Genomic DNA, 26,788 nt, shown 5'->3' on the forward strand with positions numbered 1-26,788 from the left:
CTTTCCTTTTATAAAATCGTTTTATTGGGATGTAGTTATTTTTTAATAAAAAAATATTCAGAAAAATAAAAATTGAGAGAAAAAATTAAACAAGCTTTATAAGGCATTTTTTATATTTTTACATATACGTATAAAAATTTATTGATATGTACAAGTCATATATTTCTCATGTTTTGTTAATGTAAGTACTGATTTTACCATTTTATATTACTCTTTCGTGAATTTAAAAATATTAGAACACTTTTAAACAGTCTTTATTAAAATTCCCAAGTATCCATCCATCTCAAAGAATGCATTGGACTGTCAGAATCTAGTGAAGAAGGACCAACCATTCCATAAGCCAGTGGAGAAAACAAGTAGAAGCTATATAATGTGAATAAATAATATATAATTGCTCCGTTAAATATTCGTTATTCAATTGCATTGTACTAACCTGTATATGCTACTTGAAACAACAATCCCCACTATTGTGTGATATATAACATTTCCAACTTTATTTGGAAATAAAATAAGTAAATTTTCGATAATATAATTTAAAGTGGTTCCAGTTAACATTGAACTGTACAACAGAGCTGGGAAATAATGATGGAAGTATAAAACTCTGCTCATTGCCCAGAATGGTATATAATGCAAGAGCCAACCAATAAAAAGCCATTTTCCTGCATTTAATATTTTATCCCTTTGTTTAAGGACAGCAGGAGTTTCTACACAATCGCGTTGTTGTCTCACGCAAGCATGGACGTATAGTATGATAAAAAGTATTAAAAATATAATATTGCCCCACCATATGATTGGATTGCCTAGTAAATATATTCTCAAACTGTTTCCAGAAAAAAATTGACCCTGCAATATATTTATGACTTAATTATATTTCCCCATTACTGATAACAATGTAACTTACCCTGTAATTAATAGGCCACTGCCAAGGACGCGATGACACTTCCCCTTCCTTAATTTTCAAGTCAGAATTTCCTTGCAACATTACTGCATGTGACTCTAGAAACCTATCTAAGAATCCAGGTGCATATACTTGAAAACTGACATTTGGTACTGTAAAAAAGATTATTAATTACCAAAATATTATATATATTATTATTTATATAATTTATTTATATAATATATATATATAATTAATTACATATATATATATATTCATAATTATTAGACACTAACATTTCGCATAATTATTGTCTTCAATGTTCCACAATGCATTCTTGTCTCTCATGTTTGGATTACAGGAAACTTCTTGTTGGTTATACGCCCTAAAAAATTATAATTTCCATAGAACGTTTCTCGATTTTCCTTCTTCATTCGAAAACATATAAAAATTCATAACTAACCACTTTGGCAATGTTTTACCGCTGCATGTTAAAACGCAATGATGTAAATAATGTACAAATTTTAATTTACTTGTTACAGTTTCAACTACATCTCCATCTTTGCCATTTCCTATTAAAACCTTCCATATATCGTTAGCATCACCAGTACCATTCTAAAAATAAAAATAGAAGTAATTGTATAATTAAAAGTAATAATAATTAAGATTATAAAAAGATAGACTTACTTCGCCATATCCTGTAACTTGATAGTGTTTCTTAGAAATGGGAGCAATCTCTTTATGCGAATGCAAATTTCGATGGGTAATAACATGTTCTAAGCGTATAAGATCACCATGTTTTACTAGTTCTGGCTCCGACGATATATCGTCAGTATCGAATTTTTTTACTAACCATAAATTATTATCATCTTTATGCGAATAAGTTGTAATCTGATGGAAAAAATGTATTAATATTTTATCAAAATGTATTATCAAAATATATGTATAAAGTAACAAGATTAGTACTTGTTGTTGTCTAGCTCCTATGCCTTCTGGATAAAGGTGCCAATGAGAATGTAAATATCCTCCACCAGTTCTATGATTTTTCAATGTGATTGTAGCTCCATAAGCTAACTGTCGTGGCATTGTTGCATTGTATAAAGAATTTCCTTCTAATAAGGATTGAAACTCGGAACTATAAAATCCATCTCCACTTCCACTGAAATATTTCAAATTATTAGTATATCCATTAAAAACGTGTAGATATACAATAAATAAATCGTTTACCTTTTATTTAATACAGTAAGATGAATGTAAAAGAACAACATGTACAATAATATCGGGATAAAGATGAGACAAATGCACCGAGCTAACAAATGTTTTCCTACATTTATCTGTAAAGGTATAGGAGTAAAATTGATTTGTTAACTTTAAACGATTGATACATGCAAGAAGCTTACCATAGATTTTGTGAGGTCTCCTAATTCTCTCCATAATTCAAAAGCAGTGTTAAGTCCAACTAATAAAACAACAAACAAACCAACAAATTTTACACTAATTGTACAAGCAAGAGAAATTCCTGTGAATGATAACCATCCCCACCATTTCCATGTAAATGACTCATCACGAAGAGAACCCGTATGAGCCATTCCCCAAGTTGCACACATCATAAAACATAATAATATAGGATCCAACAAAATGTATTGATTTAATGTCAATAATCCCACATCTGAAACACATGAATTATTTAGCAATATACTTATTTTATCATATGGAAAAAGTATCATAAATATAATATATATACCGAATAAAATAAATAGTGCAGAAAATGCAGCTGCTTGAATAGATTTTGTTAAATCCCATACAATGAGATATGATAGAGGAACTATCGTTGCACCTAAAAATGTACAAAACTGGAACATATAGAACATATTTATAAAGTATTATTCAATATTTTAATATAATAAATATTAAAGTGCACTTACAATTCTCATACCAACGTATTTAACATTTTCGAACTTATCTCCTGGTTTTTCAAAGGGAAATGTTCCATCATATCCAGTTAAATATCCAGATAATGCTATTAACATCTGAAAGATAATAATATAGAGTTTTAATATGTTATCATAAATAAAAACTCACACATATGCCACTTACTTTCCCAAGAGGTGGATGAACATCAAAGAAAAATGTTCTGTTTATGTACCAGCTTCCCATTTTACCAAAATGAGTTTCATCCCAACTAAAATACCCAATATTTCCCATATGTCAGATATATCCCATAAGTCAGACATAAATATAATTTATTAATGTTCTTCTCTAAGTTCTTACCAAACATGCTGTGGTTCTGTAACTTTGTAAAATCTTGTCCCTGCTGTAAGTATTACAATGATTCCAAATAAAAGCCACCAATTCCTGTATGAATATATTAAAAAAATAAAAAAAAAATGTTATAAACTTCTAAACAAATTATAATATAAAGCTACGTACAAATCCATTGTCCCTTCTTTTTCTATAGTTTTAGACATTTTATGTAAATATATATTTTTTATTTTGTGTCCACATTGAGAGTAATTGTTTGTATTCTTCATATTACCAGATATCATCTACATTAACATAATGGTTTGTAAATTGGGGATAGGCTGCAAACACTATTTGGCAGGTAGAAAATGAAAAATAGTTAACTGTAAAAAAAAAATGTGTAAAGGATTTATTTATAGCTAGTATAATAAATGCAATAATCTATAATTGGTGTTTAAATTTAGTTTACAGTTTTACTTTACTAATTGACCACTGTTACCCCCACTACTTTTTCCGAGTGAATAACTTTTGTAAACAAGCTTCAGTGTTATTAATATGTAGACTTTTTAATCTTACTCATCTTAAATCCTGACAGACGTATTAACACATTAGAATCTTGGTATTTTGGATTGAGTATTAGATTTTCATACTCATTAACTGAGGTTATTAAGGCAAAATTCCTGACATAAATCCTTCTTTATTAAGTCAATAAACCGGACCCGACCCGCAGTTAGTTATCGCGGCAGGACTGTATTTATCTTATTACTTAAGATAAATGCACTTATTAACGGGATAAAAACTTATAATAATTTTTTGTACAATATATTAATTAATATATAATTATAAGGAATTATTTTGAGAACGTAAAATACTTGAGTTATATTACATACCTTAATATACACCTAACTATCTACTTATCAAACTTCTAGTTCTCCAAGAACATCTAAAAAAGGACCGTTATGTTTTATAGGGACGTAGGAATAAAAATCTGAACCCCTATCCTTCTATTTTATTATTAATTTACGGAAGTTAAAAGAATGAATATATCTTAAAATCACATTATATTTACGTACATTTGATAGATGAAAAATATAACAATATTTCGATTGTTATACTAAAACGATAGTAATTCATCGGTCCTGACTTGTGTATTATCATTATTCAGACTTATACCCACTGATATGTTATTATTACAGAGTATCTTATACCATCTTGCCTGTGGTATGTGGTATTATGATATGTGTTTCGCTAATGTTTACAAACTACGAACTAGTTGTTAGGGCACATTTATTGACTAACGGAAAAAATAAGGCATTGTTAAAGGTTATTGAAAAACGTGTAAACTGTAAGGTATTAAAATGAAGCACAAGATATATTTTAACAGTTGTATGAATTGTATTTGTATAGATTAATTAAAAATAAATATAAATATTTACTGTTTTAGGTATCTTTTATATAAGATGAATACATGTAATTTATCTAATTTTTATGATAGACCAGTGGTATTACCTGGCCCAACGAGCCGGAAAAAACGACTATCTACGAATGTATTTTTACCAGATACAAATCCTCAAAGGGAAGAGAAAGGAACAGATTATATAGCAGAATATGTACAAAAAGAAGAAGAAGAACTTTTGCGGGTATAGTAATTTGTAATTTGAACATTATTAGGAACTTTATTTAACTCAATATATTTTTAGGCTGCAAGTTATTATAATACAAATGATAAAGGTGGTCTTGAAAATGTATCAGTAGGTACATACGTCACGGAAGATATGCAAAATGAACAAACATTAAACATTTACAAAACATATCAGTTTGCTTATCATGCAAATCCTAATTTAGTAGTTAGTAATAAAAGAGATCAGATAGTATCTATGATTGAAACTAATTCAGTTGTAGTAATTCAAGGGCCGACTGGTTGTGGCAAAACTACACAAGTACCGCAATTTATTTTAGATTCCTGTTATAAAAAAAGACTTCATTGTAATATTATAGGTAATTTTATGTCCTTGCAATAATTTAGTTGAACTCTTAAATAGATACTTAAATAGAATTCTTACAATATATATAATTTTATTTCGTAGTTACGCAGCCTAGAAGAATTGCTGCTATAAGCATCGCAAAACGTGTCAGCCAAGAAAGACAGTGGCCAATAGGTACCCTTATTGGATATCAAGTAGGTCTGATAAACCACACAAGTAAAGATACACGTCTAACATATTGCACTGCTGGGGTTCTTTTACATAAATTGGTAAATAACAAAAACATGTTGGACTATACACATGTCATACTTGATGAAGTTCATGAAAGGAATGAAGATATGGATTTTCTTCTCCTTGTTGTTCGAAAGCTATTATATACAAATTCACGTTCAGTAAAAGTTATTTTGATGTCTGCTACATTTGATGTAGAGAGATTTGCTAAATATTTTTCTTCACCTGTGGGAAATAAACTTGTTCCTGCCCCTGTTATTGACATTCCAAAGAAAACATTTTTTAATGTTGGTATCTATTATCTTTGTCAAATGGTTACATTAGGACCGGTAAATATTTCATGTTACTATTTGAAATAAAAATATTTAAAATTTAGTGTATTTGGATGTATTTATTGCATTATATTTCTACTTTGTTACAGATACCTGAAGTTTCTGCTACCAAACCATGTATTACAAGCAAAATGTTGGAATTTTGTGTTAATCTTATAAAAGTTCTTGATGATGTAGACATGAAAGCTGATGATGCAAAGTATGATTCAGAAACAAATCTTTATGAGAGACATGTGATTCTCATATTTTTGCCAGGAATTAATGAGATTGAGGAAATTAATAATTTGTTGTGTTTACCAAAACATGAACAGAGTAAGTGGGATATAGTGATATTACATTCCTCAATTACAAGTGAAGAACAACAGAGGATTTTTCAAAAACCACCCCATGGCTATCGTCGTCTTATCTTATCTACAAATATTGCTGAAAGCAGTATTACTGTTCCTGATGTAAAATATGGTTTGTTAAACTACAACAAAAGAAAGTTTGTATATAAAACAATATTTAACTTTATATTTTTTTCAGTAATTGATTTCTGTTTAATAAAACATCTTATTACGGATCCACATACGAATTTTTCGTGCTTAGAGTTAAAATGGGCGAGTAAAGCAAATTGCGAACAAAGAGCAGGTCGCACAGGTCGAGTAATGGATGGTAGAGTATATAGATTAGTACCACAAACATTTTATGAGGTAATTTCTGTCAAAAAACATTTTTAAAAACGTAACAATGTTAATATAAAATATGTTTCAAACTTTATAAAATTTATAGAATGTTTTGCCTCAAGAAGTATCACCTGAAATATTACGAGCTCCATTAGAAAATCTAATCCTCAAATCAAAGTTGTTAGATATGGGAGAACCTAAAGCTATTTTAGCACTTTCTCTTGATCCACCTGATCTTAGAAATTTAGAAAACACAATACTATTATTAAAGGAAACAGGAGCATTGCTAAATAAGATCAATGAAATACAACCTTTTGATGGAGAATTAACAGATCTCGGTCGAGTTATGGCTAATCTACCACTAAATATCCATGTATCGAAACTAATTATGTTAGGCCATGTTTTTAGTGTTCTAAAAGATACAATAATTATTGCAGCTGCTTTGTCTGTAAAAGATATGCTTAATAATCCATTTCAACAAAAACTGTTGGCCTTCAATGTCAGACTTAATTGGGCAGCTAATTCTTGCAGTGACTGTGTAACTTTCATGAATGTATATAAGGTATGGATTACCGAAAAAGTTAATCGTCGATTAAATAGTGATGCAGAAGAAAGAAAGTGGGCAATTAGAAATTTTGTACAAATCAGAGTGTTGCGCGAGGTTAAAGCGCTGGTAACAGAATTAACGCGTAGATTAGAAAAATTAGGTATACAAGAAAGTGCCGGTGTTAATAAAGTTGTTTGGACAGAAGAAGAACGGCCATTTATTTTAAAAATCGTAATTGCTGGTGCATTTTATCCGAATTACTTTATCAATAACGTACCAGCATCAGAAAGTAAATTGAATGAACATGCTGGAATAAAATTACTAGGTGGTTTAGATCCCTTGAGGACAGTATATTTACAAGGTTGGCCTTTAAAACAACCTGGACTATTATATGCCCGCAGAATTCAGGATATCTTCAAGAAAAATTTGAAGATGTCTACTGGAAAAATAAATGTATCTTTTGACAATTCTTCTCGCGTTTACGTTCAGTTCATTCAAGAAATGTGTGAAGAACAACATAAAAATGAAGCAAGAGAAATATCTCCATTTATTTATAAAGCAATCAGAATGAGACATTGCAATATCCCCATAGAGATACCAATTTTACATGAAGATATGGCTGTGCAACGAGCAACTGAGATGAATTTAAAGCAAAAATCCTATTTTACTCCTAAAAGTGTGTTAAAGGACAAAATTAAACCTGAATTACCGGGTTTGCGAATAACTCGCATTCCTCTAATTATGCAAAACGTACGTATTTCTAACCAAATTACAAAATATGAAGTTAATCTATAACTTAAATTTTCAGATTAAAAATCCTGGTTGTTTTTGGGCTCAACAACGTAATTCTATAATTATGAAAAGACTGAATAAAATAGAATCAGCTATTGAACAAATGCAACATCAATTTGAAACATTCAAGGTGGCTCCGGAAATTGGCACAATTGTAATCGCTCCATATGAAGAAAACAATCGCAAAACATATCTTCGGGCAGTAGTGGAAGGTCATGTATCATTACCAGAAATATTAGTACGACTATTTTTTATTGATTATGGTTATTCAAGTGAATGTCGATTGTGCGATTTAAAACGTTTAGAGAATGATAGTGATATTTTTGATATTCCTGCATTAGCGTTCAAATGCAAATTAGCAAACATTCGACCATCTGTAGCATATAATTTCAGTGAAGATTGGTCACAGGCTGCATGTGATCTATTCTGGACATTAATTAATAAACCTGGTTTCCTTTTTGGAGAAATTTATTCTGTTGTCAATAGCGTTGTTGTGATTGACTTAATTCATAAAAATGAAGAAGACGAAATTAGTATAAATCAGTGTCTTCTTGAAAAAACATTTGCAATAAAAAAAGAGGAAAATTATTTGTCACGTTTTAATCATAATTTAAGATTGCAACAATCAGATATGTCGGATGAACAATGTTATTACTATGAAAAGTTACAGTATGATCAAGACAATATGTCCGATATCTATCCAGATCCTCCTGCAGTTGCAGAATGCAACACATCAGAAAAATTACGAGGTCCATTTTCACCACTAGAAATTGATTTAATTCATCTTATTAAGGCTGGTAGAGATAAAACTGTGAGAATGGCGATGAATTCGGTAAATTCTGTTCTTTTGGACACTGATCCTGAAGATTCTTCTCACCGACTTTTAGTAGCAGCATCCATTTCTCAAAGTGCACGTGGTCAAAATTTAACATTATATAATACAACATTAATGCCACGTATTCCTGGTTTAACTGCCTTAATTGTATTGATTTTTACGCCATATATGGAATTGCGACGCAATAATTTTGGAACCTGTTATGTTGGCGCATTATGTGGATTAGGTTTTGATCCTATTAAAAAGAATAGTATTTATCCGGAACACGATATAGAACTTTATTTTGACACCGAAATTACAATAGATGATTTACAATTTGTAAGAGCAGTTCATATTGTTTTAAATATTTTTTCTTGTTTAAGTATATTTGTTTAGTTTCCTCGTTTGTTTATCAGATAAATAGACTACGTCATTGGATGAATATTGGAATGCAAATTAATCAACAATTTAATAGCAATAACAATATGGAAGAAATTATTATCTGTCAGAATAGAATAAAAGATGCATTGTTCAACTTAATTGAGAAAGAAAGAAAGATTCAAGCTACAGAATTAATTAATAATTTTGATAGATGGAACTTGTATAATGAAAAGCTGTTGCTTCGGCCTAATAAACAATCCATGATCACTAATAGTATATACAGACTCCATAATGCATTAGAATTGGAAGAAGCAAATGAAATACATGAAATTATAGAACATATAAAAGATTTACGATTATTGGCAACTGAGTAAGTAAATTAGCGGAACATCTATTAAGTTTAAGTGACATTTCCCAATTATTTTATATTCCTTTTTAATATTATAGAGATCCAAGGAAAACTGGAATTACTCAAATTCCTTGTAAATTATGTAACATTACAGTATGTGATATATTTGACCTTCGCAATCATTTGTACACAGCGAGGCACAGGCAAAACGAAAATATATTAGGAGTTAAACTTTGAACCATAACATGACAGACTACACAGACTATTATTATTATTATTATTAGTAAGTAACTATAAAATATAAAATGTTTAGTATTCTACGTATTGAAGATATATCATTGGAAGAATTAAACTTCTATCAACTTTATTTTATTTAAAACATACTTTTTGTTACAAATGTTTAAGTTTCGTTCATAATGTATATTACTTTGTTATGATAACATAACGCATTTTTATTTGAATTCTATATTTAGAAAGCGTGATGACTATACTTTTTTTTTGTAATTTTACAAAATTATGACTAATATTCATTTGCTGTGTAACTGAATATTTTTTACTGTAATCTGCAAAATCGTTTATAATATAAAATAAAGTATATATACAAATAAAAATGTTGCACCTACTACAATATATCTATAAATCTTGTAACTATACATTTTACACATATTATAGCATTTAGGTAACAACATATAAAATACTTCTTTTTACAATATTTTTATGAAATTGATAAATACACCCATTTTCAAACATTTTTCAATAATATTGTATGGTGATGATTGTGAAACATATAAATAATACAATCAGTTACCTCAAGTCGTTTCAAAAGTATGTGTGATCAGTCATACTCTAAACTTCTCTCTGGATATAACGAGCTCCAGGTTGGGTATATAACAATCGTCCAGGAACATTAGCACCAGAGGCGCTAACATATGTACCTGGTGGTGGTGGTGGATATGGAGCTGGCGGTGGTTGCGGTGGTCTTACTGGATATCCTGATGTAATTCCTCCAGTTTTAGCACCCTGTTATCAAATTTTTTGTTAAGATGATGCATTATTATGGAAATATAATACTTAAATATAAAAAGATACCTGTGGAGGTTGCTGAATTGGAATAGCCCCACCATGAACAGTAACATGGCTACTTGGCCTTAAATAAAATTTATCTTCTGCATAGGCACCTTTATGGTCCAATGAATGCAAACTTGTAACATATGCTAATAAAAGAATAGTATTGTAGGGATTTTATTAATTTGTATAATTTTAGATCAATAAAAATACAATTATATACCAGATTGATGTGTCGACAACGTTGCTCTATTGCCTGAGAGATATACTGACTTAGTTGGTTCAGGTTCGCGGGACGGTTGCGATGTTGATGCAGAATAACTATAAACACTTTGACCAGTAGGGGCTGAATAAAAATTGGAGGCGGAGTACTGATTATTTTCTGTAAGAAAATGCATAAAATTTCAAAATTGAGGATCAGAAATGTGAACGTTGTTGTTGATGGCTTTGTAAAGAAAGAGCATGGAAATTAAAGAAGGTTTATTCACTCACTGTTCCAGAGAACAGCTCGGGAATCGCCAGATCTCCTAGCTGCTTCCTCAGATTCTATACAGGTACAAACATCTACGTTTAATACTCTCTTTTCTCTTTTTTTCATATTTCTTTTTGTAAATGTAACTTCTGTATTTTTATATACTTACTGGAAGGTGGAGGATTATAGTTTGGAAGCGAAGGCGTTGGTTTGTATCCATAACCAGCATGATATGGGGAAGCTGTTGGAGGTGGTGATGGACTATGTGTCCTCTTTAATGGCCCCTAGAGAAAAACATCTATAAGTAAGTTAATTTTTTACAAATAAACAAATTTGATATACTTACAGTTGGTAATAAAGTATGTGTTGGTGCACCTACAGCTACTTTGTAAAGTGGACTATTGCTTCTTGGTAAAGGAAGAAACAATTGTGGATGAACTACTCTAGGGCCTGCTCCAGGGTATCCCCCTACTGCTGTTAAAACTTCAGAACATACACTGTATAACAAAAATAATCAATTATGATATATCATTAAATGTATACCAATATCCCATTTGATACCGTTTGATTCCAATATATTTTAAGAAATATAGTATAAACCTTGTTTCTTTGATTAATTGCCGTCTTCTATTATCATCTTCATTTAAAACTTTCTTCAGTTGCAAGAATAATTGATGTTTTTCATCTTTTAATTGCGAAAGCTCATTTTCTAGATTTGATATTTGTTCTCTAGTTTCACCTAAAGTCATTACATCTTGTTTTTGTTGCCGTTCTCTTTCTTTCCTTAACCGTTCTTCTTCTGCATCTGCTTCCTGTTCTGTACATTTAAAATAAAAAATTAGAGTAAAAGTGAAAATCTAATGGCAATTTCCTAAAAAAAAGATAACCTTGTTTCTTCCGTTGTCTTTCTCTTGTAATATGAGCTTTTAATGCTCGCCACATTTGTTCACTACGTTGAGGAGGACCGACGATTACTGCCGGCATGATTAATTAATTTTTTTTCGATTTTAAAATAATGCAAATCCGTTACTATGTAATAATGAACCTGTCAAGACATATTTTTTGTATACATTATGGATAACGTTATGGATACGTTATATATTATATAGACAGTTTGGTCACAGACTACATATTGGATAGATTTCGTATCAAACAAGGTATACACAAACTTATTGTACAACTTGTAACGTCGACTTTAGACTTAAAAACATTGTTGTATCAGATATCAGTGTATATGAGCGAGTGATTTTCAAAATGTGGGATATGAAAAAGCATTGCATATTACATCTGTACTATGTAAATTCTGAGCCTTGTTAGTAGAGAGACACGAAATTCCATATTTCATATTCCATAACATATATTAAACCGTGTTCTGTACAGTCGATATTTTATGTCCATAAGTTCAAGTCAGAATCTGGAAATGTGTGGATGATGTGATTGTATATTTTTTATGTTGGTGAGAAATTAATGAAATTAGTGAGAAACATTTACATTATAAAATATACATGAATTACAACTAATAATATTTCTAATGAATAAAAGAATTTAGTAAGTTACATACTTTTTATTACTAAGAAACTTACCGTATAATAAAAATAATTTTTCTTCTTAAAATATACACTCCTTTTAACGAGTTACAAATATTAAAAGTGCATTTGTCACATACAGTTGAAATATATTTGTTATATATTCTTATACCTAACCTCAATCTCTGGCTTTTTTATGTAGAAATCAATCTTGGTAAAAGTTGGCGATGATTTAGTTAATATAAAGAATGTATATAATATGGTGTTTTTTTACAGCTCTTAACAGTGTTAAGTAACAAGATTTTTGAAAAATATTTTTTCAAATACATTAGAAAATATGGCACACTATAAAGGAGCAGCCAGCGAAGCTGGCCGAGCAATGCAATTGATGAAAAAAAGAGAAATTGCTCAACAAGAAATAGAATTAAGGAAAAAGAAAATAGAAGATGACCTAAAGATTCATAACATAGAAAATAAATTTGCAACTCATTACAATGCAGTTGAACAACAGTTGAAAACCTCTACTATTGGTTTAGTCACCTTAAATGAAATGAAAGCAAAACAAGAGAATATTGTAAAGGAACGTGAAAGAAAATTAGCACAAAAGGAACGTGAAAAGGAACAAGAAAAAGAAAGAGCCCTAGCTGCAAAGCAAGCTGAAAAAAATAAGCAGAAGAAACAAATACAAGCTTTGTCGTTTAATTTAGATGAAGATGAAGTAGAACTTTCTGAAGAGGAGGTAGAATCAAAAGCAGAAACTTTAAAAGATAATGATATTGGACCAGTAATAAAAAAAATAAAGAAAAATCCAGATGTAGATACAAGTTTTCTACCTGATAGAGAAAGAGAAGAAGAAGAGAACAGATTAAGGGAAGAATTAAGACAAGAGTGGGCTAGAAAACAAAATGCATTAAAAGAAGAAGAGATTGAAATTACTTTCAGTTATTGGGATGGTTCTGGACACAGAAGAAGTGTTATTATGAAAAAAGGTAAAGGTTTAATTATTATAACTAATATTTTTTAAATTTATCAAAAGAATAATTGTATACTAATTGTTATTAGTTCGCACTGTTGGTAGGTAATTCCATTTATCAACTTCTTCAGAGATGTTTAGAAGTTTTAAGACGTGAATTCAGTGAACTTAAAACAGTCATGGCTGATCAATTAATGTATGTCAAAGAAGATCTTATTTTGCCACATCATTATACATTTTATGATTTTATTGTAACAAAGGTAAATGTAGTATAAGAAAGCCATGTTCATATACCTATATGTGATATTGTTAAAATGAAAAATTATTAGTCGATTCTTTTGCTAGGCAAGAGGAAAGAGTGGGCCTCTTTTTACATTTGATGTTCATGATGATATCCGTGTTATGCATGATGCTTCTGTTGAAACAGAAGAATCTCATGCTGGAAAAGTATTACTTAGGTACTATTTATTTTAACATTATTTGTGATGTTTGTATGTATATGATTAATTATATTTGATTATGTTATGTTATGATTTCAGATCTTGGTATGAAAGAAATAAACATATATTTCCTGCCAGTCGATGGGAACCTTTTGACCCAACAAAAAGTTATGATAAATACACAATATCAGATAAAAATAGGAAAAAAGATAAAATTTAATGAAAGATAGCTTGTATAGGAAATAATTGTACAAAAGAATTAATACATATTGTGTTCAGTAAAGGAAAATTGTTATTTTAGGAGAACTTTTTGTTTTGTTAAAAGTATTACATAATCAATAAATATTAATACCTGTATTTTAACTATAGAGAGTTCATAGAAATTTATAATTTTAAATTCCTTAATTACGTAGTATGAATAGGCACCGCAAACTAAATATTATGTATCCTGTATATTTCGAATAATGTACAGTAATTTCATAAAAAATATTTCATATATATTGTAAATAACATATCTATTACTTAATACACTTTGACAAAGTTGTAAAAGTATGAAGTTAATTATATAAATTTAGAAAAATGATCCATTTTACATGTTTAATTCGTTTTCAGTGATATTTACAGTTGATGATGTATTAATAATTTGAGTTTCCTTTATTACTTCATCTATAAGATCATTATAAATATCCTGCACACTTTTTATTGTTGACATATTACCAAATGTCGAAATTGCATTATTTATATCAAATATACTATCATTTTCTTTTAAAGATGCTTGTTTATTAGATAAATTTTCCTGAAAAATCTATTACTTTAAAATAATGTTTTGATTAATTTGAACTTTTTCTAACTCACTCTTTTATTCAATTTTAATAACATTTCTTTCATCTCTGCATTCATCATATATGGATTACTACTAGAATCTTCTATTACATTATTTATATTTTCAATATAATAAGTTGAATCAATAAACTCCCATTTATCCTTTCCGGTAAGAGATAAAGTTTGAGAAAAATAAATGAAAAATCGTAATTCTCATACAGTACGATTATTAATATAACTTACTTTGCTATCAAGATTTAAGAGATTTATACCATCTTTATTTTGAAATAGTCGCCGTTTATAATTATTCGTCTCGATCAATATGTTCGAGTCGTTACATTTACGAATTTCTAGCTTTTGCAATTTTATAAAATACAATTTTTTTGTTAGACTTTTTAATTATGTAAATAAACGTAATATTAAATATATAGATATAAAATATATACTATTTAAAATATCCAATAATCTCTTGATTAATATATTATTATGGAATTCTTTCGTGCATTATAACTTTATTGTCATACCTGTATTTAGCGTTGTATATTTGGGACATAAGTAAAAGAATTGCCGCGTATTTTCTGCTAATTTACCAGTTTCAGATGGATTCGATTCTAACATTTTTTCTAGCCGTTTTCGATTTTCATATTGATACAATACAGTTTCTTCGATTGCTTTCTGCAGTATGATTAAGACATTTTCGCTTACAGTGTTAAAAAAATGATCTGTGTTTTATTTTACAATACAAACAATTTACTTTTACTTTATCGTTCATTACGTGTATAACGTTATCAAGATTTTCCACTTCTAAAATTTCTTTTCGTATACATTCATCTTGCGCAGCAATATTTGAAATATTAATGTCATCATCCCATTCACTTCTGAACAATTCTTCATTGTTATGTAACAACTCTAATTAAGTACAATTTGTTTTACCAAATCTTATGTATGTATGTAACGAAGTACATAGCGAAAAATGTTGAGATGTACAGTAGAAGCAACATCAAATCGAATATTTAAGGAATTATTTCAGGTTAAATAGTTTACATAAGTATATAGAACATAGTAAATAGAATAAATACTTTTGGAACGAATTAATAAGAATATAACAATGAAAATGCAACTTTTTCTATATGTCAGCATTTGTTCGTTTCTTTTTTTATATCGTTACTAGAGTTAGGTAAGACGAAAGTACCTTTGTTTGCTTTCCATGAAATTTCCATGTTTTCTATTTGGTCTTCCGTGGTTGAAAGTTCAGAAAAATCTTTTGTAACTGAACTCATAGATGTTTCCGTCGTAGGAAGACGATCGGATCTTGGAGATTCTATTGGCGGCATTCGACTCGAATCTTTCGACGAGGTTTTGTCATATTGCGATACAAATTTCAGCATAAATTGATTTTCAGTAATATCCATACGAGCACCCATAGAATGGCCTGATTTCAACTTGATTTCAGATGGAACGGGTGAATGACCTCGTCGTTCGACACTAGGATTAGCCGAAGAGGCGCGTGATGATTGATTGCTATTGATTTTGCGGCGCGATCGTAATTGCGCTTCGTACTCTTCTTCGTCACTGCTACCCTCCGTATACAATTCTTCCCCTGATATCCATAATTCTTCTTCTTCCTATAGAGATGTTGAAATTTGAGTTATTCAATCAATACCCGTTTATTTTCCAAATTATAAGTATTAAACGGCAACTTTTCAGGATTTGTTACTTCACCTCCTTTTTTATTTTGGCGAGTTGAGATTGTACTGCGGTTTTCATTGACTGTTCATGCAATTTTTGATTCTTCGTTACTTTCTCAGCCATCCTATTATTAAATATATCACGATGCTATACAAATAGATAATCTTGTAATTTTACACATGCGAATATTGTATGGAAAATGAAGAATATATATTTAGCATCAAAAAGATCATTGATGAGTAAGATGTTTAAAGAGTTAACAGAAATGTAATAATCGTGATTTTTCTCGATAAGATTAGTGTAAAGTTATCATTGGTCCTTTGCGTCTTTCTTCGAAAGAAAATTGCTGGGAAATCGAATGCGATTGCGTTTATAGAATTTTTCAAATTTATTTGTGAATGGAAATCAATTCGACGCATGTATATGAAGTGTCCTTGAACTATGAAAATCTAGAACGAGGGTGAAATAGGTCAAGGTTACGTGTCACAATAAGTGCAAACGATCACTGATAGTTGTTATGATTTGAAATTTACCACGAAAGTATTTTTTTTTGGATAACTTATCAATGTTATCATATTTCAAGGACACATGATAATTTCACACAACTTTCAATGTCGGTGTTTGTTTATTTGTATTTATTTACTCATCTTTGTAGTGCTATTAAAATTAAGAGTACTGTTTTTTATCAAATGTGACCAGAAATCATTTAACAAGTAACATCACTATTATGAAATTGGATGTAAATAATTATTTTGCGAACTTAATTCGAAAAAATTTTTATTTAAAAAAAAATTGTTAATGCACAGTCACGAATTTTTGTGCAATTTGATCATTTAAATGATTTTATTGGCGAATTTTCAAAACATTACCTCGATCTTTCCGGTCTCACGTTTCTTGGAATCAAGTACAGTGAGGAAGAACGAGATTCACGTGGTAATTTTCGTCTAATTTTGGTTGTGCAATGACTCTCAATAATGACAGGTGTTATCGAACTGCATCTTGAAGATTTAATTTGCGCAATTAATATTTTCTAGTTTTGAAATGTTCATTTACAACATTACTGGGTTTGTTATTACGTTGTGTTTATCGGGCATGTGACGTTTTATTATTCTTGTATTACAGACCGATTCACAAGTATAAAACGTTTTGATATTTATTTCTTTGGGTTTTTTGTTGTGCTATATTAGTAAGCACTTGAAAGCTGTTCGAGACACTGCATACTGGCTTTGAAATAGCGACAGTAGCGGCGCCTATGGCCAGATACAGCTCGATATATAAATAAACGTATTAGCTCGCTTGCGCGATATACCATGTGCTTCTCTACTGTAATTGTGATCTTTAATATCATTAATCGTAGTTTAGTTATAAAGGAAGGAGAAAAAACGTGACGCCTACTTGTTGGAACATTTTTTAAGTAACTTTAAAATATCATAAGTTGATATTAACGAAAATGTCTATTTATATTTAACAGTAATTCTTATTATATGAGTATCATGCAATATTAGCATTATTAAAATTTTTAAAATTACGCTCGTTATGATTACAAAGTTGTAGATTTAATACAAGTAGGATCCATGTATGTAATATCTTCTGGGAAATGATCCATGATGATAAATCTTTTTTCGTTAGGTTCATTTAGATTGTCTAAGAATCCAAACCAATAAATTACAAGTCCTGGACCAAATCTGTTCCAGTAGCTTAGAAATTGTTCTTTGATATATTTCTGATGTATTTCCGTATTTACAAATCTTGCCTTAGATTCTATCCAGTTAATTACAAAACCATTTACTGCAATTGGTACTTCAAGCTTGAAGTCTGGAGTTTTATCACATCCCCTTGATCTTAAATGCTTCTCATTACGAAATGCAAGATTTCGTTCTATTAAGTAGTTTTGCAACTTTAATTCATATTCCTGACCTACAGAACTACAAATTTAATTTATAAGATTATGCACAACTGACTAATTTAAATACTTAATGGCATAATACGTACGTTCCCACAGCATCTGATATAGGGCCATACAAATTGTCATATAATATACACTGTAAAACATTATTTAATTATTATACAGTACAATTATTTCTTAAGTTAGTAAATTTATTAGCTATTTTAAATTTATTACCAAATAGACTTCATATGCAAGATCTTTGTCCTGTATGAGGGTAGTATCCTTAAATAGTTTACTAACTTCATTTCGGGAAACTAAAAATATGTTATCTTTTATAATTCAAGAAGAATTACATATTGTTGTAAGGTATTTCAAATCATATATAAATTACCATTAGATTCATCTTTTCCACAATGTTTTTCAAGAACATTTCTGGCTAATAATGCAGGTGGTGCACCAATATCCTTTGCCATTTTCAATAAAATTCCAACAGGTTCTCCATTTTGTACAGCTTCTATGTAACTATTATTTAAATTATTTAATAATGACAGTGTATATAATTCTGCATACTAAAAACATAATGAAAGATATACGTACGTATCATAATAGTTTTTATTATTACCAAATAACTTGTTATGATTAATTTTCATTCTGTGTTGTACTTCTAAAGATAATATACTGTATAATGTATGTATTGGAATCCTAAATAAAAGAAAAATTAATGCTTTATTACAGTGAATAATAAATAAGAATTGGTTTTGCCAAAAATAACCTTACTCGCTATACTTCTCTTTTAAAATATCCCTACAATCCTTTGATAAACCTCGAAATTTTCGAATTGTTGCCACTATATCGTTGTATAATTCAAGCTTCATCTTGTACTTTTATTTTATAAGTCCAAAATAAATTTCCTTAAATTATTTCAACTTTCTTTTAACATTATCGTATAATTGTATACTTGACATTGATACTTTCAAAAACTTCTTCATGGATACTATCCTAGAGATGTAAACTCTTGGTATTTATTGACAGGAAGTATATATTTTTCAGTATTATCATTTGAAGTTTGAGATTATATTAATTTTGCGGGAAATTTAAATTTATCATTTAAGATCAAATAACCGTGGCCCGTTATTTTTTTGTCTTTTATAAATCATAAAAAGTACTTGTTATAATTATTTACAAAAATTAAGGTTGTGATCTTGATATTTTATGAATTTATCTTGGAGTAATAAATTGTGATAGTGGAATACATTAATAGGCTGTTAGTGACTACTTTCACTTAGTATAAGAAAGGTTGAAGTAAGGTTAGAGAATTGTGGAGTGTGTTAGTTGTTATATTTTGTTAGTTTTATTGTAAGTTTGTTAAATTTAAAGTATATATAACAAAAACAAAACTGTCTACGCAAAAATTCAAAAAGAAGGACATAAAAACTCGAATATTTATACTCTTAAATAAGTATAAAGATAATAGCATTTGATAGCATTGACAGATTTGGTTAATTTGCCATTCTATTTTATATTTTAGTTTTGTAAAAATAATGAATAAATATAAAAATTCAAAAAAAAAATGTAGTGTACAACAAGAAAATTGTAAAACTAACAATGTACAAGAAGGTAATTAATTAATATTATTTCTATAAATATAATTAATTAACTTTTAATAATGTAAATTATGAGTTATAGGTTCACTTAAACAAAGTATGAAGGTTGATATAGGAAATAATTCGCCTCAACATTCTTATGATTCACGAGTTTGTGGTTATAATACACCAATTGAAAAAAAGGATTATGTAATATATGATGTAGAAGATTCTCCTGAATTATATTATCGGTGTAGTCCAACTTCAATATCTTGTACTCAAGATGGAGGTAATGAAATTGCTTGGGATTGGCAGACATCTAGTACTAAAAATTCTTGTGACAAACAAACACCATCAAACAGTCTCATTGAAACACCAAAAAGAACCAAACAGTTGCAAAAGAAACGGAACTCTAATTCTCCATTACTGCAAAAGCCACTTAAAAGGAAGCAGATGAAAATGGAAAATATAGAAAATATTGGAAAACTGACAGCAGAATTGAAAGCTTTAAGCGAAAAGATGAAAAGCATGCAACAAAATTGTGATAATCATAATATTGAAAATGAAGATAATACAAACTTTGAAACTAGCAGTACGCTAGTAATAGAATTGGAGAGCAATAGTAGTGACGATATGATAATGGATTGTAAACCTAAAATGGATTTTATTGCTATTAATAGTAATAACAAAAACCCTGCAAGTTATGCAGATTTATTTGATGATTCAGTTGATGATTCAATGGTAAAATGTAGTCAAGAAATTGAACAAAAATTGAACTTAGGTAAAGATAAAAAGAATGAAATAATAGAATTATCTACAATAAATGAGAAAAACGAATTGTCTTCTACACCTAAAAAGAAGACTTACTGTTTAATCACATCTAATACCTCTAGTGAATGCTCCGAAAGTTTTAATATCTCTAGAACTTCTTTAACTAGTACAAATGGTCATTTAAAAACATATTCAAATAATTCAAGTAAAACGAATTCTACCATAAATGTTTCAACATTTAATTCCAAGAATATCAGGAATAATGTTACAAATGTATCGCATGGAAAACAAACATTGCAAGATAAGAGTATGTCAGATTTTCCAGATGATTCCTTTGATGACTGTTTGGCAACTTGCATAGAAGATGATAAATTATTGTCTAGATTATCAGAATATGACTTTAATCCTTCAAATTCAGGCCATAATACAAATCACTCCAAAAAAGCATTCAAACTTATTTCTAATCCAATAATTAATAAAAAAATGCCAAGTAATTTTGCTACGAAATTAGTAACCCCTAGTAAAAGTAAGCTTTTTACAGATGATTTAGTAGACGAAGTTGAGACTATAACTGATAAAAAAGTAATACAAAATTCTTTTCCTAGTAAAAATTCCTTAGAAAACAGAAAATTTTTTAAAACGAAATGTTTATCAGATCTATGTTCTTATCAAAATAAAAACGCATCAAAAGTCCGTTCATATTCGACTTCATCAGTAAGTACTTCATCATCAATTGTAAAAGGTCAGAACCCATATAAAAATAATAATATTCCATCGATTAATGGTATGGAAAATGCGCATGATATTAACAGATTAAACGAAAAAGAAGGTGGCAATTGTATTGTTAAATACAAATCTACTAGCAATTTATCTAGCATGAAAGAGTCTCAGCCAGTACGATGTACTCCAGAAGAAATAGAAAGAAAACGGCTAGAGGCAAAGATGAGACTCGAGGCAAAGAGAAAATTACGACATACGAATAGGAGATCAATTGGTACTATATCAGAAAATCCAGAGGAAAAGTCTGTAAAAAGGTGAAAGACTGGTATTCTTTAATTACAGGAACCAATGAAATTACCTCTCACTATGTCGTAATACCCTATTGTTCTATGTACAATTATTGTGCTTGTTGTTCATTCCTCTGTGATTCCAACTGCACCTAAATATAGAGCTATTAAATAAAAAAAGTTTTTTTTAATACAGAAAGATTTTTTTAAATATTACCTAGTCGCATTAATAATCTTAGGTTATTCTTAAAGAAATTAGTATCACTCTGCAGAGAACACGGATGGTAAATAATACTTGTCATGTTAAAATACTACGGGTATGTTAAAAAATATATTTATTTGATTGTAACATATATTGTAATGTGTACTAATTTTACAGAATAAGTTTAAGAACTCAGAATAAATGCCAAATCGTTTTGTAAACCTGTTTATAAAAGTATTTTTATTTATCTTTCATGTAAGTGTACATTATGTAGTGTCATTCCATCGCCTGATACAGTTGAGTATATACTACTAAAAATAGCACATTCAGTACAATCTATTTACATATTATTGGTAAAGAATTGGTAAAAAATTTGTATTTTCGAAATTTTCTACTTAAACTTTGTGCTATAGGAATTCTTTTAACGAATCCAGAACTATTAAAACATTCAAATAAATTATTATTTTTTAAAGATACAACATTTAGAAATGTCTGGTAAAAGCTTCTACCACTTAGGAAATCGCGCGAAACCAGGTATGTTCAAAAGCAATAGCGTTAACGTGGTTATCGAAAGATTTAAGTAAATATCTATAAACAATTACGAACAAAGTAAAGAATTTACATAAGTCTGCTATAAGAAAAAATAATAATAAATCACGTAAATATTTAAGAGCAACTGTTATAGCGCATGTTTAGTGGTCGAGCGCCATTACTCGAACGTGTATTTAATCGATACACACGTGACGTCAGATCGTCGAACACGTCGCGGTGTTTCCACTCGCGCACGTGAAACAATTTTATGATCGGTAATAAATTCTTTCCTATAATACGAGCAAATTTAAACGCATTGAATATTCAAATATTTGAATATGTGATATTTCAATTCTACGCGCTTTATTTTCGCGCACGTTATCGTCCATCCCCACCATACGTGTTCGACGAATCAGAAGTTGCGCTGCCGCGCATACCTGTTCCTGATTGGTCGAGCGGTTCGATCGAGAAACGGCAGCAAGCTAGTCGGCCAGCGACGAGCATGGGAAGAACACGTGTCATTTGCATTGTTGCCCTCGATTCGGCGAGCTCATACGTCGACTCACACGATTCTACCACCACTCCTGCCGACGTCCTCACCACCAGTGACACGAACGTTGTTGGTAACGCCACCAGCGTCGCTACTACCACTGAGAAAAAGGCATCGGCTTCCCCTTCCGTGGAGGTGGTTGACAGCTCGAAAATCGCAGTACCATCGCGTACACCGAGTACAGTGCCCGATACAGTGCGAGATTTATCAGCGTACCCCACCGGCCTGTCACGATGCTACTATCGGTGATCGCGCTCCTATGCGCCGGCAGCAGTGCAGAGGTGTTTACGAACACGTTTCTCGTGAAAATGAGGCAACCTGCGGAAAGACATGTTGCCGATCGTGTGGCAACTAGAAATGGATTTTTCAATCTTGGACCGGTAAGTTTTTCGACCTTTACTCGTAAAAATAATCGTTTTTATCATAATGATATTATGAGAGAGTCGAAGAAACCTTGTTGTCCATATTTTAATACAAGATACGCGAGTTATTTGTTTTCAATGAATCTATGAACAGAGTATGAATTTACTTTGGTTAGAATAAATACGGTTACGCCGAGTATCGTTCTTTAGTGAGATAGTATTGGAATCGAGAGAACGATGGAATTGATCGTGAAATAATTTCCACGATATAATTATCACGCAATAATGCTAGGCTACAGAACCACGAGTTCTTGACACTGACACATATCGTCGAATGTAGCACGTACACGACTGTTGTAAGGAAATTGCTTATCTGGGGTGAAGGAGTGTTGCTCGGAGCGTGGATAGGGTGAACATGCTAGGATAAGAATGAAATTTCTCTTGGACGATCGATAAGTTTGCTCAGAAATAAAAAAATGTTTAAAAAGAACGACACTGTATTTATATGTTATCGTTTGGGTTCCAGTCGAACTTCCCCTTAGATATATACATATACACATATGTATATGCATACCGAGCATACAATTCATGGAAGCAATAAAGTTGTTAAACGATGTAAACAAACATATTTAGCGTCGATATTCTCGCTGTTTCCGATTTAAATTTTAATGAGAGAATAAACACACAGAGGAATGTTATTATTACATGGGGTCGTTGAGAAGCCACATTCATCAATTACGTAAATTGGAAAATACAGAAAAGCGATGATGTTATAAACGCTGTTTTCTAAATTTTCATTTGAATTTGCTGTTATTTGTATGAAATAGTACATTTTTCTAATAACTTATTCGTGTACTTGTGTAACGAAATTAAGAAATTTAAGAAAGATAAAATTGATCTGTTTAGCCTCAGAGAGGCTCATACATATATACATATATCTTTTCGTTTTATAATTACATATCTTCTTTTAAATCTTCAACATATCGATATGGTCGTTGAATCATAGGACAAAATTCGTTTTTTAATTTTCTTGATACGTATTCTTGGTTTAATCGTTGAAAAAGTCTCTGCTGGCCCTGTTTATTCTTGCTCCAGTTCACTGTTGATTTATATCGACGCGAAATCGTTATCAATTGGCCGCATGAACGACCGATATTCACCGCAGGTATGCCGAATCTACCAGAGGCATTGATTTCGTGGCCCGTTGTCACGAACAACCACCCGCATTATCGTGAAAACGTGTTCGAAACAGTTGGTCGACGTCATAAACACGTAGGATACGTACTAACGATAAGATTAATTTTGCTCGCAGAGCGGTCTTGTACCAAGAAGAAGAGTTTTATCTAGCACCGTGTCCATTCACTTATTTTCTCATGTTTCAAAGATTATGGAAAAAATTCTTCGAAATTCCAATGTGAAAAAGATACTCGCATCGTCGTAGATTTATCTATTCTTAGCATATCCATTGAAGTGTCAATTAATTGGCTAGCGTAGCTGGATCTCTAATTTGCTTTAATCGAAGTGAAAACATCAGTTTATGGTCAGACAGCGCAACAGTGAAAGCGACGCGGCGTGATCCAACGCCTACGTGGTAAACGTTGCGTAGGCATTGTTCAATATAGCTAGCATTTCCCCTAACTATTTTGCTTTCATTACACGATAAAGAGCGTCCGTTTACCAGAAAAACGATATATATTTTCGACGAAAGCGAACGATAGCGAATAAAGGACTATAACTTCCATTTACGAGTATTTATAAACGGTAGAACTTTTGCGAATGAAATATTCCCTCGTCAGACGAATCTTTTCCCTTTCGTTGCTACAAACAACGACTGAGCCAAAATATTAAGATGTTTTTCCTTTCTGGAAAACTAATTTTATTACTATTCGTTAAACGATGTTTCATTTTGCGCTCGTCAAAGGGACACGTGTATTCGTGAACTCAATTCGGACCGTGTGATCTCGTTGAATGAATTTCCGAGAATTTTCTCGCTTCCGAGGGTAGTTTAACTAAAAATTCCTGCCGGATGTTAACGGTACGCGCGTAACAGGCCACGCAATTAAAAAGCGGATATGTACGTTAGAGTAATTAATTGGTTCGACGATAAGAAAACCTTTTCGCCACGAAGTTTGCCCGCAGTCTGTAATTACAAGCATGAAATTGAGTAACGATAAAGATATTCTTGCGAGGTTCAAACAAGGGGAGAACCTTCGTTTCTGGCGTTTTACGACGATAGGAATGTTCCTCGAAGTTCTATTAAAATAGGAGAAAAGTTCTCACGGTGGAAAACCAACGACTAACAAGACGGCGAAGGCAGGTTTCAAATTTTCGTTGGTTCTTGCGAAACGCTACTCGAGGGTACAAGTTCTAATCGGAAGGCTGGAGGAAGGGTCTATCTTGTCGGATAAATTGCGTTAGTCGTAGCTCGGTGTGACGTCCAGAGGTTATTTCCTTTTATTGGGTTCGTCGGACGAAAGTTACTGGCTCTTCTTTGTCTCGGAAAAGTCCACTCTTTCGTTTCGTTACCGGTTCACCGATAATTGTGCCCCAGTTCGTACCTTGTAACATTTAGTTCAACGTACGCTATCGTTTATCATCGTCAATAAGAATAATTCTGTTTTATTTTTGCCTAATAGATGGCCGAAGCTAACGAGAATTGTTTCTGCTAACGAGCAGTAACAAAATATCGGAGCTTCCAGGCATTTCTCGTAATCTGTGTAGGCAGCAGTTCACCGCATTGCGATGTATTTTATATCTCCGATAATCGAGGATAAGTCAAACTTTCGTTACGCTCATTTTTAACGTGAAACTTTCCAGTATTGAATCGTTTAGAATAGGAGAGATTTTATGCGAGAAGTTTGGGCAAACATTTTCTTTCGTTCCGTAATATCTATAATGCCTCGATTAAAGGGACTCTTTTTTAATTTTGTAAGTAAATGCGGAAGGCTGAAAATCAGAGTGCTGTGAATCAGACCATTGTGATTTTTGATAAAACAGCGTTCCGCCCCTATCGTTGTAAAAAATTCGTTATATTTTTATGTATTGTATTGTGTTACGTATTATATTGCGGAATTAGAGCCAAGATACTTTAGTGAATCAGAGTACGTGGCTAAGTCTAAATTCTCAAGATAATCGAGGATAAGTCAAACTTTCGTTACGCTCATTTTTAACATGAAACTTTCCAGTATTGAATCGTTTAGAATAGAAGAGACTTTATGCGAGAAGTTTGAGCAAACATTTTCTTTCGTTCCGTAATATCTATAATGCCTCGATTAAAGGGACTCTTTTTTAATTTTGTAAGTAAATGCGGAAGGCTGAAAATCAGAGTGCTGTGAATCAGACCATTGTGATTTTTGATAAAACAGCGTCCCGCCTCTATCGTTGTAAAAAATTCGTTATATTTTTATGTATTGTATTATGTTACGTATTATATTGCGGAATTAGAGCTACGATACTTCAGAGAGTCAGAGTACACGGCTAAACCTAAATTCTCAACATCTTGCCTTACTGCATGATAATCTTCAGCCCTCCATATATTTAAAGACCGGTTAAAGGAAACACGAGAAGTTGACCTAGAGAAATTGCATGTATCTTGAAACGCGGCAGATTTAGATTTACGCGTCTTAATTAATAGTTCGTTATAACATGTTATGTTTGTTAATGTCGCCATTTCACGTTTCACGACACCGCGTA

General features: G+C 30.9%; 8 protein-coding genes across 13 annotated transcripts in view; 4 read left to right on the forward strand and 4 right to left on the reverse strand.

Moving 5' to 3' along the window:
• Positions 1-95: 95 nt before the first annotated feature.
• twisted (Protein O-mannosyl-transferase 2) lies at positions 96-4,078 on the reverse strand. 2 transcript variants are annotated; one of them, XM_033338723.2, is made up of 15 exons: positions 4,009-4,078; positions 3,308-3,501; positions 3,149-3,232; positions 2,975-3,059; positions 2,803-2,907; positions 2,622-2,730; positions 2,278-2,546; positions 2,105-2,211; positions 1,844-2,036; positions 1,565-1,768; positions 1,341-1,492; positions 1,174-1,262; positions 902-1,050; positions 434-843; positions 96-363 (listed from the first exon to the last, which is right to left on the reverse strand). In XM_033338723.2, exons 2-15 carry the CDS (start codon positions 3,421-3,423, stop codon positions 258-260), a joined length of 2,178 nt encoding a protein of 725 aa, XP_033194614.1. In that variant the 5' UTR covers positions 3,424-3,501; positions 4,009-4,078; the 3' UTR covers positions 96-257. The 2 variants fall into 2 exon arrangements, with proteins under 2 accessions (XP_033194614.1, XP_033194779.1); XM_033338888.2 differs by having other exon boundaries at positions 3,308-3,423; positions 4,009-4,067.
• Positions 4,079-4,124: 46 nt separating this feature from the next.
• Positions 4,125-9,825, forward strand: spn-E (tudor domain containing 9 protein spindle E). 2 transcript variants are annotated; one of them, XM_033338155.2, is made up of 10 exons: positions 4,125-4,468; positions 4,563-4,758; positions 4,819-5,116; positions 5,206-5,663; positions 5,756-6,125; positions 6,192-6,358; positions 6,438-7,628; positions 7,687-8,823; positions 8,901-9,235; positions 9,313-9,825. In XM_033338155.2, the coding sequence occupies exons 2-10, from the start codon at positions 4,579-4,581 to the stop codon at positions 9,449-9,451; spliced, it is 4,275 nt and encodes a 1,424-aa protein (XP_033194046.1). In that variant the 5' UTR covers positions 4,125-4,468; positions 4,563-4,578; the 3' UTR covers positions 9,452-9,825. The 2 variants fall into 2 exon arrangements, with proteins under 2 accessions (XP_033194046.1, XP_076480502.1); XM_076624387.1 differs by having other exon boundaries at positions 4,125-4,463.
• Positions 9,562-11,828, reverse strand: LOC117160700 (uncharacterized). Its single transcript, XM_033341759.2, has 8 exons — positions 11,639-11,828; positions 11,352-11,568; positions 11,098-11,248; positions 10,921-11,035; positions 10,772-10,825; positions 10,503-10,661; positions 10,304-10,428; positions 9,562-10,234 (listed from the first exon to the last, which is right to left on the reverse strand). Exons 1-8 carry the CDS (start codon positions 11,733-11,735, stop codon positions 10,061-10,063), a joined length of 1,092 nt encoding a protein of 363 aa, XP_033197650.1. The 5' UTR covers positions 11,736-11,828; the 3' UTR covers positions 9,562-10,060.
• Positions 11,829-14,056, forward strand: LOC117160804 (protein FAM50 homolog). 2 transcript variants are annotated; one of them, XM_076624407.1, is made up of 5 exons: positions 11,829-11,908; positions 12,554-13,266; positions 13,356-13,510; positions 13,596-13,708; positions 13,790-14,056. In XM_076624407.1, the coding sequence occupies exons 2-5, from the start codon at positions 12,615-12,617 to the stop codon at positions 13,908-13,910; spliced, it is 1,041 nt and encodes a 346-aa protein (XP_076480522.1). In that variant the 5' UTR covers positions 11,829-11,908; positions 12,554-12,614; the 3' UTR covers positions 13,911-14,056. The 2 variants fall into 2 exon arrangements, with proteins under 2 accessions (XP_076480522.1, XP_033197754.1); XM_033341863.2 differs by lacking the exon at positions 11,829-11,908 and adding an exon at positions 11,980-12,299.
• Positions 14,057-15,247: 1,191 nt separating this feature from the next.
• LOC117161401 (uncharacterized) lies at positions 15,248-17,521 on the reverse strand. 2 transcript variants are annotated; one of them, XM_076624415.1, is made up of 3 exons: positions 17,071-17,521; positions 16,235-16,325; positions 15,248-16,137 (listed from the first exon to the last, which is right to left on the reverse strand). In XM_076624415.1, the coding sequence occupies exons 2-3, from the start codon at positions 16,322-16,324 to the stop codon at positions 15,646-15,648; spliced, it is 582 nt and encodes a 193-aa protein (XP_076480530.1). In that variant the 5' UTR covers position 16,325; positions 17,071-17,521; the 3' UTR covers positions 15,248-15,645. The 2 variants fall into 2 exon arrangements, with proteins under 2 accessions (XP_076480530.1, XP_033198835.2); XM_033342944.2 differs by having other exon boundaries at positions 16,235-16,348.
• Positions 17,522-17,658: 137 nt separating this feature from the next.
• LOC117161048 (CDAN1-interacting nuclease 1) lies at positions 17,659-19,101 on the reverse strand. Its single transcript, XM_033342292.2, has 6 exons — positions 18,867-19,101; positions 18,687-18,791; positions 18,481-18,611; positions 18,324-18,403; positions 18,194-18,243; positions 17,659-18,126 (listed from the first exon to the last, which is right to left on the reverse strand). The coding sequence occupies exons 1-6, from the start codon at positions 18,962-18,964 to the stop codon at positions 17,742-17,744; spliced, it is 849 nt and encodes a 282-aa protein (XP_033198183.1). The 5' UTR covers positions 18,965-19,101; the 3' UTR covers positions 17,659-17,741.
• Positions 19,102-19,333: 232 nt separating this feature from the next.
• Positions 19,334-21,886, forward strand: LOC117159693 (uncharacterized). 2 transcript variants are annotated; one of them, XM_076624400.1, is made up of 3 exons: positions 19,334-19,706; positions 19,776-21,157; positions 21,256-21,443. In XM_076624400.1, exons 1-3 carry the CDS (start codon positions 19,631-19,633, stop codon positions 21,289-21,291), a joined length of 1,494 nt encoding a protein of 497 aa, XP_076480515.1. In that variant the 5' UTR covers positions 19,334-19,630; the 3' UTR covers positions 21,292-21,443. The 2 variants fall into 2 exon arrangements, with proteins under 2 accessions (XP_076480515.1, XP_033195714.1); XM_033339823.2 differs by having other exon boundaries at positions 19,348-19,706; positions 19,776-21,886.
• Positions 21,887-22,680: 794 nt separating this feature from the next.
• The window catches only part of amon (prohormone processing protease amontillado), a 38,874-nt gene continuing 34,766 nt past the window's right edge, over positions 22,681-26,788 (forward strand). The window contains 2 exon segments of the mRNA XM_033339012.2: positions 22,681-22,922; positions 22,925-23,113. Coding sequence (XP_033194903.1) covers positions 22,686-22,922; positions 22,925-23,113 — 426 coding nt within the window. The 5' untranslated portion in view covers positions 22,681-22,685.

The sequence above is a fragment of the Bombus vancouverensis genome, chromosome 14 (assembly GCF_051014615.1).
Source record: "Bombus vancouverensis nearcticus chromosome 14, iyBomVanc1_principal, whole genome shotgun sequence".
NCBI classification, from domain to species: Eukaryota; Metazoa; Arthropoda; class Insecta; order Hymenoptera; family Apidae; genus Bombus; species Bombus vancouverensis.

What these genes read in the sequence shown, in the direction of transcription:
- twisted (XM_033338723.2), bottom strand. Translation starts at nt 3,423, where the DNA reads ATGATATCTGGTAATATGAAGAATACAAACAATTACTCTCAATGTGGA. An exon ending in TAGGAGCTAGACAACAACAA is followed by an intron (nt 1,769 to 1,843) that starts GTACTAATCTTG and finishes TTTTTCCATCAG; the next exon opens with ATTACAACTTATTCGCATAA. An exon ending in AGACAATAATTATGCGAAAT is followed by an intron (nt 1,051 to 1,173) that starts GTTAGTGTCTAA and finishes TCTTTTTTACAG; the next exon opens with TACCAAATGTCAGTTTTCAA.
- spn-E (XM_033338155.2), top strand. Translation starts at nt 4,579, where the DNA reads ATGAATACATGTAATTTATCTAATTTTTATGATAGACCAGTGGTATTA. An exon ending in TGTTCCTGATGTAAAATATG is followed by an intron (nt 6,126 to 6,191) that starts GTTTGTTAAACT and finishes TATTTTTTTCAG; the next exon opens with TAATTGATTTCTGTTTAATA. An exon ending in TTCCTCTAATTATGCAAAAC is followed by an intron (nt 7,629 to 7,686) that starts GTACGTATTTCT and finishes TTAAATTTTCAG; the next exon opens with ATTAAAAATCCTGGTTGTTT.
- LOC117160700 (XM_033341759.2), bottom strand. Translation starts at nt 11,735, where the DNA reads ATGCCGGCAGTAATCGTCGGTCCTCCTCAACGTAGTGAACAAATGTGG. An exon ending in AAGACAACGGAAGAAACAAG is followed by an intron (nt 11,569 to 11,638) that starts GTTATCTTTTTT and finishes TTAAATGTACAG; the next exon opens with AACAGGAAGCAGATGCAGAA. An exon ending in CAATTCAGCAACCTCCACAG is followed by an intron (nt 10,235 to 10,303) that starts GTATCTTTTTAT and finishes ATTTGATAACAG; the next exon opens with GGTGCTAAAACTGGAGGAAT.
- LOC117160804 (XM_076624407.1), top strand. Translation starts at nt 12,615, where the DNA reads ATGGCACACTATAAAGGAGCAGCCAGCGAAGCTGGCCGAGCAATGCAA. An exon ending in AAGTGTTATTATGAAAAAAG is followed by an intron (nt 13,267 to 13,355) that starts GTAAAGGTTTAA and finishes CACTGTTGGTAG; the next exon opens with GTAATTCCATTTATCAACTT. An exon ending in ATGATTTTATTGTAACAAAG is followed by an intron (nt 13,511 to 13,595) that starts GTAAATGTAGTA and finishes TTCTTTTGCTAG; the next exon opens with GCAAGAGGAAAGAGTGGGCC.
- LOC117161401 (XM_076624415.1), bottom strand. Translation starts at nt 16,324, where the DNA reads ATGGCTGAGAAAGTAACGAAGAATCAAAAATTGCATGAACAGTCAATG. An exon ending in TCGCCAAAATAAAAAAGGAG is followed by an intron (nt 16,138 to 16,234) that starts GTGAAGTAACAA and finishes ACATCTCTATAG; the next exon opens with GAAGAAGAAGAATTATGGAT.
- LOC117161048 (XM_033342292.2), bottom strand. Translation starts at nt 18,964, where the DNA reads ATGAAGCTTGAATTATACAACGATATAGTGGCAACAATTCGAAAATTT. An exon ending in TTGCATATGAAGTCTATTTG is followed by an intron (nt 18,244 to 18,323) that starts GTAATAAATTTA and finishes AATGTTTTACAG; the next exon opens with TGTATATTATATGACAATTT. An exon ending in ATATCAGATGCTGTGGGAAC is followed by an intron (nt 18,127 to 18,193) that starts GTACGTATTATG and finishes TTAAATTTGTAG; the next exon opens with TTCTGTAGGTCAGGAATATG.
- LOC117159693 (XM_033339823.2), top strand. Translation starts at nt 19,631, where the DNA reads ATGAATAAATATAAAAATTCAAAAAAAAAATGTAGTGTACAACAAGAA. An exon ending in AACTAACAATGTACAAGAAG is followed by an intron (nt 19,707 to 19,775) that starts GTAATTAATTAA and finishes TATGAGTTATAG; the next exon opens with GTTCACTTAAACAAAGTATG.